Source organism: Lontra canadensis, unplaced genomic scaffold (assembly GCF_010015895.1).
Source record: "Lontra canadensis isolate GAN:19392208 unplaced genomic scaffold, GSC_riverotter_1.0 scaffold170, whole genome shotgun sequence".
Lineage (NCBI taxonomy): Eukaryota > Metazoa > Chordata > Mammalia > Carnivora > Mustelidae > Lontra > Lontra canadensis.
In genome coordinates, this window is record NW_022631164.1 from 1,325,739 (window position 1) to 1,341,813 (window position 16,075).

Sequence of the window (16,075 nt, forward strand, 5' to 3'; positions counted from 1 at the left end):
GACACTCCAGGATGCAGCTGGGACCAGGGAATGGTTTCCAGTGGCCTAGAGTGACTTTCTGTGTAAGCTGCACGGTGCCTGGCAGCAGGGACAGGCTGGACAGGGAAGGGAGGGAAGAGCTGGGGGGCGTGTTAGCAGCATGGTCAGCTGTCCACGTGAGGGCAGTCGGGGAAGAGAGAATGTGCAGGAAGGGAGGAAGGGGCACACAGGTCCCCAGAACAGGCATGGAGTCTAATTTCTCCCTGTTCAGCCCAACCTGACCACTGCCCCCGCATTCACCTCCCCTGAGCTCCCCTGCATGGGAACTGATGCTTCCTCTCTCCCATGCCCTGGGGAGTTGCCAAGTATCAGGGACCAGGAGGAGTGGTGAGATTGGAGAATGGTGGCAGGGAATGAAGATGAGTGACAATACAGCTCCCAGGGACCTCCTTGGTTCCTCCCGGTTTGAGGGACCACCCCAGCCCCCCAAGCATCTGTTTCACACCGGGGAGGACAAGCAGGGTGTTAGGACATTGACTCACAGGAGAGGGGCACTTGAGTTTGGTTCGGCTGTGGGTGAAGTTGTTGGAGGTTGTCTTCTGGCCCACTGGCTCCAGCTGAAGAGAGAAAGGAAACCGTGATTTCCTCCTGGGGAGCCGAGACCTCCCGGTGGGAGGAGGATCTCCAACAGACTCCCTCCCTCTGCCAGCGTGGGTTAACACCAGCAATAAATTCAACATCCTCGGCAGACCCCCGCTGCCCTGGGCCAGAGCTGGACCCGACTTATGCCTCAGGAGGTGCAGGTCGGAGTCCATCAGGCAGGGCAGGACCCTGCATCTGTCCCCAGGCTTGACCAAAGAGGACTGATGGGTCCCAGCACGGGGAGTGTGTGCGAGGGCCTGGCCCAGAACCTCCACTTCCTGCTTCCCTTCTGATGGCTGGGATCACACACACCCCACATTTACAATTTTATAAAATGGTGATAATTCTATTTACCAACTTCAAGTGTATGGGGCTGGTCGGTTTCAGAGAAATTATAAAAACATCTAGGTTATTGTCCTCGATTTGTTAACCTCAAGAAATTGAAGTTTCTCACTTGAGCTATTTTGTATGTTTTTCACACAAGTGTAGAGATTTACTTGGAACGTCCCACCAAGTGTTGTTCAGAGAGGTTCTGCTTAATTGTTTTAGTCCTGAGACCCTCTGAGAATGAGCTAGAAGCTGGTGTACCCGCTTTCCCACCATCTTTAGCCAACAGCCTGCTCCCTGACATGCCGCCAGCACGGAGAAGGGGGGGCCCCTGGCGCTCTCGCCTATTTGTAGATCCTGACTGTGTAGCCTCTGCCCTTAGTGTCTGCTTCCCTGCCCGGTCCTGAGACCCTCGGCTCCTGACCCCCAGCTACTGCCTACGAGGGAGGTGAAAGGATGCTATGCCTGCTAATGACCCCACCTTGCCTGTGATCTTGCTTTCTGTTGTCCTACAGCTGCTCTGTTCCAAGAGAGACCCCCACAGTGACTGACCGAGCACCTTGGACAAAGCCCCTGGGGTCCTTGCTCTGTTGCTGCTGAGAGCTGTGTAGTGTGAGGCAGGCTCCTGAGCTGCCCGGACCACCCATATTTGGCTGTTGTGAGGATCAGATGAGAAGATGACGTGATGACAAGGGAGGTGGTTTACTTATGTGTCATTTCTATGTACTTAGAGCTGAGGAAGCACAAGCTTCCTGGAATGGAATGACCATCAAGCGACCGTATAGATGCTCAAGATCAGGTGGGCTGATTCCCTGACATCCCAGCAACCCAGAAACTAACTGGCACAGAGGAAGGTAAGGATCCTGTGGGTTTGAGGACAGCATCAATCTCTCCCTTACTCTTGGCTCCCCCTCCAGCAACCTTCACCACCCCTCCCTGTGCCTCTAGGAAGACTCATTTGTGGGCACTGGCTATACTTCCTGACCTCCTGTTCCAAGGCCCACTCCCGTCAGACTTCAGTCTCCACCACTAGACTGATGTTCTGGTCAAGGTCACCATGACCTCCATCTCACCAGACCCAATGCTCACTTTGTCATCGTCATCTTGCTGAACTTTTCATCAACATTTGTCAGAGTTGATGCCTCCCTCTTAAAACACTTGTCCGTCTGGACTCCTGGATTCCAGTTTCCCTCTTCCTTCCCTCTAGGACAGGGCTATCCTGCAGCAGGAGGGCAAACCAGATCCTCTGGCTCCCCTGTTGGAAGCCATCCAAGGAGATGGCCCTTGTCTCTGGCCCTCGTCTCTCCCACTCCCCCATTCTCATCTGTCACTGGGGTCAGAAGTTGGAATGAAGGTCCTGGGGCTTGGTGGTTTGTCTCCACTGTTTCCCACCTACTCTTCTCTAGGAACAACTAATCAACCCCATGGCCTCGAATATGCCTCCCATGAATGACCTCCACATTTTTTCCTAAATCTCCATTCCTGACACTGTCCCTGAGCTCCAGATTCCTAGATTCAACTGCTTTACTTTTGATGCCTCCAGGTGGATTTCCAGAAGGTGCTTCACACTTACCGTGGCCAGAAGAGAACTTCTGATTTTTTTTTTTTCTCCTCAAGCTTATTTCTCTCCAACACCTTAACCATCTACCCAATTTCCTTGACCCCAAATGGAAGAGTCCTCTTTTGTTCCTTTTGTCTGAATTTAAGTTCCAGTTAATATACAGTGAAATGTTAATTTCAGGTGTACAATATAATGATTCCACACTTCCATACAGCACCAGGAGCTCATCGCAGCAAGTGTTCTTTAATCCCATCACCTGTTTCACCCAGTGCCCCACCCCCACTCACCTCCCTCTGGTCTTTGTTTCTTTTCTAACCTCCTCCACCTGCTAGTCCAAAACAGATCTCAAATCTGACCCCTTCTCTCCTTCTCCACTGTCATCACCCTGGGCCCATCCACCTCCATTTCTCACCTGGGCTCTGGGTCTAATTCCCCTCTTCCTTCCCTCTAGGACAGGGCTATCCTGCAGCAGGAGCACAAACCAGATCCTCTGGCTCCCCTGTTGGAAGCCATCCAAGGAGCTGGCCCTGCTCTCACTCACCTCTCTGACCTTGTTCACCTCCCTCAGGTTACACTGGCCCTTCTGTCACTCGGACACTTCACACTCATTCCTGACTCCGGGCCCGCTCAGATCCTATTTCCTCTGCCTGGAATACCCTGGCCCTAGACCTCTGCTTGCCTGGCAGGCTCTTGACATTCAGCTCTCTGCTCACAGGTCACTCATCAGAGACACCTCCCTCTCCCCCGCCATTGCTCTGTCACATTACCTGGCTTTTCCTTCTCTTTCTTTCTTTCAAGCCCTGACTGTGGTCAGAAAGTCTTAGTGATTTTTTGGGTTTTGTCCGTCCTTTCCCCATGAGTGCAAGGATGTCCTTTTCCCCAGTACCTGGGGCAGTCCCCATGGCGGAGTGATGGTCAATAAATAGTTGTTGAGGGAACGCGTGGATGAACCAGAGTCCCAGAATCCTGAGTAGAGCAGCGCCGGCAAGAAGGCCTGGGGCTGGTCACAGAAAATGAAGTTGTTCTCCCCAGAACCCCCTTCTCCTAAGCCAGATCCTGCAGATATCAACGATGTGGTGAATAACAGGGCTGGGGCAGCCTCTAATCTGTTCTGCGGATTCAGGGAAGGCTTCCTGTAGGAGGTGGCACCTGAGTTTAGTGTTGTGGCGGTCACGAGTTATTCAGGAGAAGAAGGCTGGAAAGGCAGTCCCAAATAAGGGGATGAGCAAGAGCCGACACACAGAGACGTGAGATACCGTGGGTGGAGCAGGAAACTGCAGTCCTTACCAGACTGCCCAACTGCCCATCAGCTGGGGGTGGGAGTGACTGCTGCAGAGGTTAAGTGGGGCCAAGCGTCCAAAGGCCTTGTGTGCTGTGCTAAAGGGCCAGGCCTTTCCCTTCAGGGAGGGGCAGGCCTTGGAAGCTGGGTCAGATTTTCATTTACACAGATTCCTGTGGCTGCCCTGTGGCAGAGTTGTAAGTCCGTGGTTTGCGAGCCCTGGAAAATATCACCCGGGAGCCTCTGAAAACTGCTGACCCCAGGTGTCACCCCAGACTAATCCAGAATGTCTGGGGATGAGGTCCAGGCACTGGTGTTTTGTTTGAGTATTGTTTTCAAGTATACGTATAGAAACAAGTAAAAATCATAGGTGAACAGCTGATAAATGGTGTAAATGAATGAACCCCTGTAACCAGCATGCAGATTGAGGTATAGAACATGACCAGCACTCAGGAGCTTCCCTCCCACTCTCTTCCAGGACTATACTTACCCCCCTCTTTCACCCCCACCCAAAGACTCTGTATTAATTTGCTTGTTTTTGAAATTTACAGACATGGCTGCTTGCGGCTGACGTTTGCGTCTTCGTGCTGTGAGGCATCCGTGCTGTGAACGTGCTACATTTTAATCATCCATTCTATTGGTGCACATCTGGGGAGCTTCCTGCCTGGGGAATATGGTGTTGCTGGGAAAATGCTCGCGTGCATCTTTTGGTGAGCCCACGGTATGTTTCTGTTGGGGATACACATAGGGACGGGATCGCTGGGTCACAGGGAACCTCTGTGGGTTCAGCCTCTGTGGGTAGGCCAAACTGGCTGCCAGTATTCCTCGTCCCCAGGTTATTCTAACCTCTGGCCAGAGCTGAGCAATGCTGTTCTACCAGTAGTGGTCAGCCCAGCCCCAGGGACACCAGGTGGGTGGCTCGTGTGGTCACCCAGCACCCGGGGAGATGCAAATGTTGGAGGACAGCAAGATGTCTAGGGAAGGGGGAGCAGGTGGCCGTGGGGGAATAGTGTCAGAAAAAAAAAAAAAAAAAGGAAAAACTGCAAGAAGATGAAAGAAGGAAAAAGGAAGAGGAAAATGCTCCCTCGTGCTACTGGTGTTCCTGGCTTTGGCTTTGCCAAGGTCTCCTCCAGAGGAGGCACGATCTGTTCAGTGGAGGGACAGGACATGGAATGGGCTGAAAGCGTGTCTGTTGCCGCAGTGGGGTAGCCTGTGAGCGTCGGCCAAAGGCTGCAGCCGCTATGTCATCGGACTTGCAGAGTGAGACGTGAATTCACGGGCTACATATGTGCTGACCCGGTTGGGGGCAGGGAGGCCGGCTGGTGCCGTGGCCAGGACACAAGGAAGGATTTGACATGGGTTCTGGTCCCTGCTTGGCTGTGAACTGGTCGTGTGCTCCCGGGTGAAGTGCTTCCTCTCCCTGTTACAGAGCCTTCTGGCCAGATGACCTGCCAGATCTTCTCCAGTTCTAGAGGCCTATTATATATGTCGCCCTAGGGGTCACCAGAAGGAGGTGATCTGAGAAGATGGCATGATGTAATGGGTTTGTATCTGAGATGGTTTTGGATGAAAACACAGCACTATATAATTAGTTCCCCAAATTATACAGCACAGGACAAGACACTCTTAGATGATTTCAGTGTAGTTTTGCTTTGTTTTTGAAACTTAGGGGCATGGCTAGGACAGCAGTGGCTGGGAGCCCTGGACAGACCCATGCTGCCACCAGGATGGCTCCATGGCAGCACTCACCTTTTGCTTTCCTACCTAATCCCCTCCCACTTGGCTTTATGTATAACAAGCCTCTCGCCTGGGCCAGTGGGGAGAACCACTGAGCTGCTTTGGAAGAGGAGACCAGAACTGTGGTGGTAATCCCTGCAGAAAGAGACCAACAGGCCTGATCATGTTCAGGTCCTAGATCTGGCCATCGAGCCCCAGAGAGCTCCCAGAGCACCTGGGCGTTATACAGGCTGGCAGTGCCCCCAGGTAGGAAGATCTCCCATCCCCGGATGGAAATGCTGGGAAGGAAAGGCGGAGCGGCATTCGTGGTGCTTCTCAGAATCTATGGATTCCCCCGAGATCTCAGGGGGACAAATGGGACTGTGCACAGATACCCACTCTTTTTTGGGGGGGATTTAAAAGGAATGAAGTTATGGGACTCCTTCTGTAAAGGAAAACTGGACTTCAAAATTGCTCTCAGGAATTACGTTGTGCAAACTTTGAACAAGATTCCCGTGGAGATTGGGTGGGAGGGAACTCAGTGGTGTTTTGACTGTGGTTCCGAGTCCTGGGCTGACAGAGTGCGACAAAACCTTAAGGAGTGGGCAGAGTGTGGTGTCAACAGCAGGGAAACAAAGGAAGAAGGAAGGCTGAGTCTGTGATTAACGGGGCCAAGGATGGAACCTTCCGGCATGCTGCTGGGGGAGGGGGGGTGTGGCTAAGGGGAAGGCAGTGCTGGGCACGCTGGGTGAGGCGGCAGGTGTGGGAATCTTGGCACAGGGGAATCCGGGCAGAGAGGCAGCCTACCCAAAACTGCAGTAAAAGCAAGAGTGTGGATTTGTTTAGTCACCATGGGAGAAATGGGGGAATGCAGGTTGGGGTTGGGATTGAGTTACCCACTGAGCCAAGATCAAAAGAAGCCACTGAATTGGAAAGGCATTTCATTTTGCTCTGCGCAACGGGATATGGCCACTGGGGTTACTGGTCAAGCTCTGTGCCAGCATACCAGGCTGCAGAGGAGTGGCCGGCCCTGAGAGCCAAGGCACAAGGCCAGGTGGCCCTGGGGCCCCTCAGCCATATGCATTTCCTGAGGTCCCCAACGTCCCTTCAGAAAGGACTGGAATAGGTGACAGCCTGGGCATATACGTGGGTGGCTCTTTTCTTTTTGATGCTGAAATAATCATCAGGAAATGTGTTGAGACTAGGGTAATGGGGGCTGGCATTCTCTGAATGCTAATGATTGTGTTGGGTGCTGAGCATATGGTACCTTAATTTTCTGAGATCTGTGTCATTGTCATTGTTTTTTATGGATATTGATACAGAGGACCAAAGAGAGAACACTTGCCCAGGGTCGCAGAGTAAGGGGTTGAAGCTGATTTCATCCTGCTTATCTGATTACAAAATTATGTTTCCCCCCCCACCCTGACCCCCAGTACTGGGAAATTTCTCCAATAATCGAAACTGTCAGGACAAAGAAGTTGTGCCACCATTTTGAGCTTTGGGGAGAAAGGAGATTTGTCCGCCAGTAGGTTTTTTATTTTGGGCACTGGTCAAAGCCCCTTGCAGGCCACCTTTGGCACAGCCCATGGGGTGGTCAGGCACTCACCATGTTGTTCCAGAGTGCGATGGCCATCTCAGCGTGACCACGTTCTGAGAAGTGGAAACAGTCCTCGGAGAAGAAGGTGAGGTCAGTGCCCCCTCTCTGGGACCAAAGGCAAAGGGATTACATTCCTGGGGAGTAAGGTACCGCCTCCCACCCCTGAAGGTGTCCTGGGCATCATTCCTTTCAATTCTGCTGCCACTTAGCTCAGAGACTGATGGAGAAACTCCCCAATTTTGGAACTTTTAAAAAGAGCTGAATTGGGGTGCCTGGGTGGCTCAGATGGTTAAGTGTCTGCCTTCGGCTCAGGTCATGATCTCCAGGTCCTGGGACTGAGCTCTTACTGAGCTGGGAGCCTGCTTCTCCCTCTCCCTCTGCCTGCTGCTCCCCATGCTTATGCTCTCTTTCTCAAATGAATAAATAAAATCTTAAAAAAAAAAAAAAGAGAGAGAGAGCTGAATTGTAGCCTCCCACTGTCCATCCCTTTTCCTTCCACATCCTTGCCCTAATAGATGAAAAAAAAAAAAAAATTAGGAAGCTTTCCATTCTACTCCAAACTAGAAAATAGCAGGGCCAGGTCTGGGGTCACTGATAGTTTTCTCCTTTTCTTTCCAAGTATATCTAAGTTCCAATCATACTTAAAAAAAGGAAAAACAGAAAAAGCAAAATCTTAGGAGCCCTCTTGGAGGCATCTGGCCAGAAAAAGCTCAGGCGTAGAAGGAAGTACATCACTGAAGAAGGGTCCCTCTACACGCGCCTCCCAGAAGTGCCCGCCGCTTACGCTATTGAGGGGGATGAGAGTGTTTCGGAAGAAAGGCTGCACGACCACGGCGAAGTCTTCCCGCTGCAGGTACCGGGACCCGTAAGACAACCTGGAGATGCCGCTCTGTAGAGGGGGGAGAGCTTCCTCAACCCTCCTGGCAGGGCTGGCCAGACGAGCTCTCGTCCTGCCGCCTCAGGTTGGCCGTGATGGGGGCCCCTCCCCAGCTAGAGGTGACTTCAGGGGATTCTCCAGTGCTCATGCCTCCTCCCACATCGCCTGCACCCAGACATGAGCACACCGCGGCCTGAAGTCTCTGGGAGGCGGGGTTGGGGCCTCTGAACAGGCTACGAGGGCCAAAGGGCCTCCTCTCGCCTCATGGCATAAAGACTGAATGAGAACCTGGGGTTCTCAACACCAGCTCCCCAAAACGCCTGTGCACTTGGGGGATGAAGATCCATGTCCAAGGGTTAGATGTGCTTCTCCTCAAGGAACTGACAATCCATCTTGAAACATGAGACTGGATGTAGAAAAACCACGAGAACCTTCTAGAGCTTTCAGGGTTCATGAAGGTAGATGGAAGCCGATACGGGGAGATACCTGAGGGTCAAGTTTCGTCAGGGGATGCTTGTCAGAAGAGGCGAGAAGGCCTGCCCCATGTGTGAGGGGGAGCAGTTGCAGATGGGCTGAGGAGGGCACGTCAAGAGGGGAACGGCGTGAACAAAGGCGGACACTGAGTTGTCTGCTTAGCTGGGCTAAGCCTTATGTTCTGAGGCCAGTGGGGTGGGGTGGGGGTGGGGGTGGGGGGGCAGAGCCCAGCAGGGCCGTAGACACTTCCCCTCCCTCCTCTGGGGGAGGGATGGCGCCCAGCACATGGGATCTACTCCAGTCCCCCGGGCTGGGAGGCAGGGCTTCCTCCCCCCGCCCCCCCCCAGTGTGGTGTCCTTTCCCCCTGGAGAAATGTTTCAGGGGCTGCGATCTGCCTTCAGGGAGCAGCCTTGCTCTCGGCAACCCCCTGCTCTCCGGAAGTGGAGGGGGTCCTGGCTGGGACGGGGTGGCGGGGAAGGCAGCTTCACCTGGAAGTTCCAGTTCACTTGCTTCAGTTCTTGCAGCTCCAGCGAATTGTCCTGGGAGCGCCTGAGGCAGGTACAGTTGCTCCTATGGAGAGGCGCCCGGGTGGCTGACTGCTGCCCCCCAACACAGACAGGTGCCCCCCATCACAGTCTGGGTGACTCCCAGGTCCAGGTCACAGCCCTTGTGCCCCTGAATTACGGTCTAGCAGGCACTCGTTTAAAGAGAAGGTGGCAGAGTTGGCCCCTGACATCTGGGTCCCCTTGCCCCCTGTGGCTCCTCCGGCCCCAGCCCGGGCTTCTCCCAGGAAAGGGCTGGAGTTTCGGAAAGACCACTGTGGCGACCTTGTCTTTCGTCTTCCTGTTCCCGAGATCTCCCCGTGTCACCTCCAGTGGCTTAGGACTTGCTGCCAGGAGTCCAGAGTGGGGAGTCTCTTGGGAAGCTGAAGAGGCTCGACACGGACAGGGGAGAATGGGAGGCCTGAAGATTCTGGAGGAGCCCTTCATGGGTCCCAGCTCTTCCACCCAGAGCCCAACAAGAATGGGAAGCAGCTGTCACCCCGCCAGCAAACCCATGTGACCCCAGCTAGGACTCCAAGGCCCCCTGTGGAGTCTCTTCCTGCAGAGCAACGGTCACAAGAAGTCTGGGTGACCCTCTGGCCGCAGAGGATGGCAGCTTCCTGCCAGGGTCACGGCTGAGCTTTAATAAGTTCCAGCCCCCAACAGAAACTGGGCTCTTGTTCAACAGACCTTAGCTCTAAGCCTGGCTTTCAAGATGTTGCAAGAGCTACTCTTTACTGAGAGCCTGCCCCTCTGGGCCCAAGAACATTACACGCATTTATTTCTTCTAGACCTTACTACTTTGCAAGATTTTACAGATGAGACCTACGAGGCCCAGAGAGGGTATGTCATTTGTGCACGGTCCCACAGCTCCTAAAGGGCAGAGCCAGATACAGATGGGCTGCTGTCTTGGAAGCTCCTTGCCTGGGGCTGCCTCTCAGACTGAGCGGTAACGAGTTTAGAATCACAGACCATGCTGGGCATCTTAAGGATTCTTGGTGTTTCTTGCTTTACAGCCGAGCAAACTGGGGTCCAGAGAAATAAAGTGACTCGCCTACAGTAGGCATTCAATACCTTAGTGGTGTTTCCAAACGATTTTTCAAGCCCCTCGCTGATTGCTGATGTCTGTCCTTGAGACAGGATCATCTGGCTTAGCCTGCACTAGTCTCCTCGGAGAGTGTCTGTGAGTCCTGTCCTCCCCACGGGCCCTTGCCCTGGGCTGTGTACTTACTGAGCAGTCAGGGGTGGGTCACATTTCCCACCTTGGCCCTGATGTAGGCCAGCCAAGTCCATGACCTCCACCACGTTGATGAAAGCCCTTGGAAGCTGTGGGGGGGGTTAGAGGGATGGGCTGTGTTAATTCCCAGCCTGGTGTTGGGGGGTTGCTGGTTACTTCTAGAAGAACCTAGGGGCTCATCTACAATTTAACTTCCTCCTCCCCCGTTTTGCTAATAAACTATGGCACAAAGAGGAGGATGTGGCTTGTATTCTCTCGATCTTCTTTAATAGTCCCCTTTATAGCTTGGGAAGCGGAGACAGAAGTCACTTGTCCCAAGTTGCTTTGCTAGTAAGCCACCCTGCCTGGCTCCCGACTAGGCCATTTGGCTCCGGAGGCCAACCCTTGGCCACCAGACAATACAGTCTGCTCCAGTTAGCATTTCCCTTGCAGAGGAAATTCTGAAGCCTACCCCCACCTTGGCCTCCCCTGCAGGTGTTCCCCCCACCCTTGGGACTCCATCCAGAAGGCATTTCACTGAACACCGCTTGCCTGGATGCACCCAGGGCGGGAGGAGAGCTGTTGCGGGCAGGGAATGGGGCCCAGAAACCTGGTGTTGTTCTACCCCACCTCCTCATAGAAGATGTCCAGGGCCTGTTGGATATGCTGAATGTACTCCCCAGCTGAGTGGGCCTCCTGTGGAGAGAGAGGCGGACTCTTGTCAGCTCCTGGGTTCTACTCTGAGAGGAGGGCAGTGGTCTGGTGCCCAGCACCGGAGGGCCTGGGGTTGGTAGTAAGAGGAGCTAGAATGGTACGGGACAGGCTGAGGAGCCCAGCCCGTGTTGCTGGGAGACACAAGTCTTCCTGTGACCCCTACTAGACAGCAGGAACAATCCCCACCTCGATCCACAGTATCTTAAATGCAAGGGCAGACTGTGACCGAGTTGGTCCCTGCCCCTTCATTCATCCCATCTGTCACCAGCCTCAGCCTTCTGAACCATGTCCGTGCCCTGATGACCACACACTCTTTGCTTTGGGCTGTGGCCCATGCTGGCCCCACTGCCTCCCTCTAACTTCTAGCTTTTTGACTCGGTTCAAGAGTCTCCTCCTCTGACCCATTTCTCACCGTGAAGTGGATTTAGCCCCTTCTTCACATGTGGCCTGAGTTCACCTGGTGGGGGCCTCCAGGTCTCTTCCACAAAAAGAGGCTTTCAGGGGTATAAATCTGACTTTGCAAGAGGGCAGGTCCTCGGGATAGGAGAGGCATTTTCCTGGACCAAGGGTCCATAGGCAGCTTTGAGGGGGGGTCTCTTCTGGCCTCCTGGACGCTGTTGAGTCTAGGACACAGTGGCACTGAAGCCCCTGGGGTTGGGTCACTTCTGCCTCTGGAGGTGGGCGGCAAAGGGGAGCATGGAGAGGAGGAGGCTCCGAAGACCCAACCCCTCTGTGTGGGAGGGTAATTCCCGTCTAGCATTGGGTTGACGGTCTGAACCGTGAGGAATGATACGAGCTTCCTCCCCCCGCCTGTGACTTCAAACATTCTACTGTGATATCTGCGTAACGGCAGCTGTTCTTTTCTGGCCAAACAAAATCCGGGACCTCCCCAACATAGAACAAGACATATTCCTAAAGTGACAGCTCCCCAAAGACTTGACATCTGGACCTATTTCCTCATAGAAACATCAGGAACAGGCTGGGCTCCCAGGGCGGCAGGCAGAGAGGTTGGTTCACTCACAAAGTCCTTGGGACAGCAAGCTGTCCTATTGGGACTGGTTTAATTTTATTGAACTTCGTTGATGACATTGTTTCAACACCCCTCCCCCTGCACACATGTGCACGCCCCCCCCAACAACCTCCATAAACAAATGGGTAGGGATTCCAAGCACAGGTAGGTTGAGGCTTGCTGGTTACTCCTTTGATACCAAAGAACAGTATTTGTGGGCATGAGAGCAGGGCCTGAAAAGTGGGCGCATCTAGATCCTTCTGAAATCGGGGAACCAATGCAGCCGCTGTCCCAGGGGCCACTCAGCAGTGGGAAAGGCCCAGGTCTGCCCGGGCAGGCTGGGGTGTCTGGGAGAGCAGGCCAGGGTGACTCCCATGCAGTTGGGCAGGGGCTTACCGGACTCTCGCAGTAATGACATACGTCATTGCTCCCAATGAAGAGTGTGATCAGCTTCCAGTCACTCTCAAGGTCAATTTCCTGAAAGGACAGAAGGCGCTGAGTCTAAACTTTGGTGGGGGAAGTAAAGGGGCGAGCACATGCAGGGGATGCTCACCAGGCCAGACGGCAGCCCCCCTACCCCCCACCACTGCCTTTCACCATCTCTGTACCCTGATGGAGAGAAGACGCCAAGGGGAGCCTCCCTGACCTTCACCTTGGTGCCTGGCAAGGAGCCCCAGAGAGTGGACTCTGTGTGAGCATGTGTGTGTGGCTCTGCTCACACAGGGGAGGAGGATTGTTTTTCCTGATCATCCTAATAAATCCTAAGAAAGCTGCAGGGCATCGCAGAGTGTATTAACACACCCGTGAAATGTGACCTAAAGGCCTTCAAAGGAGCCAAGGGCAAAAGATGCAAATAGAAGCAGAAACCCAGAGCTGCCTCCTGGGAGAGCTCTGCCGGTCTGGGTCCAGGGAGAAGGACTGGTGGGGTCTGGAAGAAGAGCCCAGCCTGGAGGAGAGGGGAGGTGGGGGCTAGGGAGGCCCTCGAGGAGCCTGCCTTGGCCCAGCCACCACCATAACAGGAGTCCTGCCGGGTGCTGGATTCTGAATTCCAATTCCAAGACACAGAGAATTTCAAAAAGTGCCAGTGAGAAGTTTGAGAGGGGCCGGGTGAGCGGGAAGGAGGAGGGATTGGAATGAGAAGCCTATTTTTAGAACCCAGGGTTTACATAATAGGGCTCTGCTAAGCCAGCTCTTGGGTAAGGTGGGAAAATGCCGGAGGCCAAGGCCAGCTCTGCTCCGGAACCTGTGGTGGGTCCTGGGGGTGGGGGTGCCAGAGCCCAGATCAGGAACGGGCAGCAGAGAGGGTGCCTCGGTGGTAGTAAGGCCGTCTTCTTGGGGCTTGTTTGGCCCCTCTTTAAAGACAAGCAGGGACTGAAACAGTGGGGAGCTTTCTGCCCGCTCCAGACAGCTGGAGGCCGCCCCGCCTTCCAGGGTGGCCCCGGGGTCTGTACTCACAGGGTGGTTTTTCATCTGCTCCAACAGGGCCCGGGCCTGGGTGGGCATGTCCCTAGACAGGGAAGAGAAAAGAACCTGAGCGGTGGCTGACCAGCCAGGGCACACGCCGAGGGATTTGGGCCTGGAGACACAGGGGCCTCGAGAAGAGAAATGTATATAAAGTTTTTTCTTTCAGAATGTATCCAAAGGCTTTTTCAGTCTCAAGAAATCTCAACCCAGGAAAAATCAAAGATCTGACACACACCTCGAAGCCACATGGATGCAGACCCCACTAGGGGCTAGCCTGCCTCCAGCCCCCTCCTTCTGCATGGGTGGGTCCTCCGTGGCCAGCAGGGGTGGGGGAGGGGGGGTGGGGTAGGTGCTGGGGATCTGATCAGCTTTCCCCAGAGATGGTCCCTGACATTCCCCTCGGCCCTTTCACAGCAAGACCTGCCTGTTCAGATCTTAGTCTGGTGCCTGTTTTAAAAATAACCTTTTGTATATTTGAAAAAAGTCATAGCCTTAAATTATCCTTCTGCCTTCTATCCAGGCGTCACGACTCCTTAACCTTCACTTCTAAATCCCACTCTCAGTTCCTTTAATCCTTTTTTCTTCTCTGTAGTTACTCTGGGCTTCTACAGCGTTCCCCATCTCCTCGCTTTTTCCCCCTGCTGGCACGGGGGTGGGGGGGCTGCAGACGAGTGGGATTACTTTTCCCTGCATCTTCCAGATGTCGGCCACGAATAAGGAAAATGAATGCTGTGGGTAAGAGTGAAGCAGGTGGAGGGAATGATGCCCAGCAGCGAGGACGAGCAAACTGCCCATCTGTACGACATGGGTGCGTCTCAAAACGACCTGCTGGGTGACAGATGTTAGACAAGAGCAGCCAGTGTAGGATTCCACATAACATTCCAGAAAAGGAAAACTGATCTCTAGAGATAGAAAGCAGGTCAGAGGCTACCTGGGGCCCCAGGGGTGGGGTAGAGATGGGAGGAGCCAGAGGGAGAGAGAGGGGTTACAAAGGGCACAGGGACACCCAAAGGTGTGATGGGTGTCATCTAGATTCCAGTGACGTTTAACAGCTAGGGACACACGCAAAGCTTATCAAATTGTATTCTTGAGATATGTGCAGTGAACCGCATGGCAATTACACTTCAATAAAGCTGCTTTTTAAAAACAGAGAAGTATATGAAAAGCTGTGTGGGCAAAGGGACACAGCCAATGGAGGCTTCCAGGGAATAAATCATAAAAGCAGTAACTGGTATGGGATGGGTGTTGGAAATCTTTGCCTGTCCGTGATGAGCTGGGCACGTGGACGAGTCTCATTTATACGTCCGGGATCACAGCCCAAACATTATTGCTATTGAGACAATACATCGGAAAGCTAGAAAGCAAGCCTGTCCTGGGTAAAGGGGACCCCAGAAGTGTCTACAACCTTCCAGTAGGCTCAACACATGAGCAGGGGAAATCATGGGTGATAAGCCCTCATGAGCGTGAGGGGAAGTTAGGAGCGCTCACTTCCTCCCCTCTTCCCAGCCACGTTCTTCACACCCCTCAGGCTCAGAGCAAGTCCTACCACCCACCCTGTGAGCCTTCTCTCGGAGCACCTTTATCCACACCCCTTCTGCTTCCTTTTCCAGTCCTGGCGTGAAGAGCCCTGCTCTGGGAGTTAGGGGTCCTGGGTTCTCCTCCAGCTTTGCGATTAACTTGCTGTGTGAGCTCGCCCAAGTTACTGAACCCTGCTAGGGTCGAATTTCTTCATCTTTTAAAAGAGGAGGTCGGACGAGATGAGTCCTGGGGTCCCCTGCTCTGGGTCTTCACCTGTATGTGGGCTGCCCAGCTCCCACGTCACGCTGTTCTCTTTCATACATCTCCAAAGTACAAAGTCATTGCAGTCTGCAATGTTGCCATATGTGACACTTTTTTTTTCTAAAAGTTATTTCCTGTTTGTTTAGCATCCATAAACCAGACAGCAAGCTCATTGAATAGGCAAGGAATTCACCTTTTGATTGTTTTGAATCTTTCAGTAACTACCTTGGGGCTCCGTCCTTTGCAGGCTTCCCTTGACTTCTTGCTTATTGATAGATGCAAGGACAATTTAGAGGTTGAATAAAACTTTGAAACTAAATATCCTAATAATGGTAAACTTTTTGGGGGGAGGCATACGTATTATATACTATACTTGGTGTTCTCCATGGTTTGTTAATCTCATTTCATTCTTAGGCCAACACTGAGTCGGTGGTACCATTATTATCCCAATTTATAGATGAAGAAACTAAGACTGAGATGGTGAGTGACTTGCCCAAGGTCTCATGGCTAGCAAGTCTGGGAGATGGATCTGGACACGGGCGGTCTGACCTCAGGTCTCATTAGCCTAGTTGCCCTGCTGTGGTATCTTTCTCTTGGGGTACGCTCCTCCTTATCCCACACGGTACTAAATGACCCTGCAGATAAAGGAGAGTCACAGAGCAACTTTCCAAGCTTGCTTACTTAAGTCAACGGCTTACTCTCCTTTCCCTTATCATGGGACATCAGAAACGCTAACGAGGAGCTGCACGTCTAGGCTACTTCCCCTGCCGCCAACTCCCAGGGCAGGCACCCAGCAGCAGTCAGAGGAGAAGGCGGTAAGAGGAGTAAGAGAAGTAAGAGAAGGGGCTTGAATGTCAGCAGACTGAGGGACCAGCTGCTGGTGGATGCAGCCTGGGCGG

The 16,075-nt window shown here is 53.2% G+C and overlaps 1 protein-coding gene across 1 annotated transcript in view; it reads right to left on the bottom strand.

Annotated features, from left to right (window-relative positions):
* Positions 1-16,075, bottom strand: part of PLB1 (phospholipase B1) — a 176,600-nt gene that overhangs the window by 55,494 nt on the left and 105,031 nt on the right. The window contains exons 50-57 of the mRNA XM_032845867.1: positions 13,389-13,440; positions 12,330-12,410; positions 10,841-10,906; positions 10,226-10,320; positions 8,941-9,022; positions 7,886-7,990; positions 7,111-7,206; positions 522-596 (exon numbers count right to left, since the gene is read on the bottom strand). Coding sequence (XP_032701758.1) covers positions 522-596; positions 7,111-7,206; positions 7,886-7,990; positions 8,941-9,022; positions 10,226-10,320; positions 10,841-10,906; positions 12,330-12,410; positions 13,389-13,440 — 652 coding nt within the window. The remainder of the gene's footprint in view (positions 1-521; positions 597-7,110; positions 7,207-7,885; positions 7,991-8,940; positions 9,023-10,225; positions 10,321-10,840; positions 10,907-12,329; positions 12,411-13,388; positions 13,441-16,075) is intronic.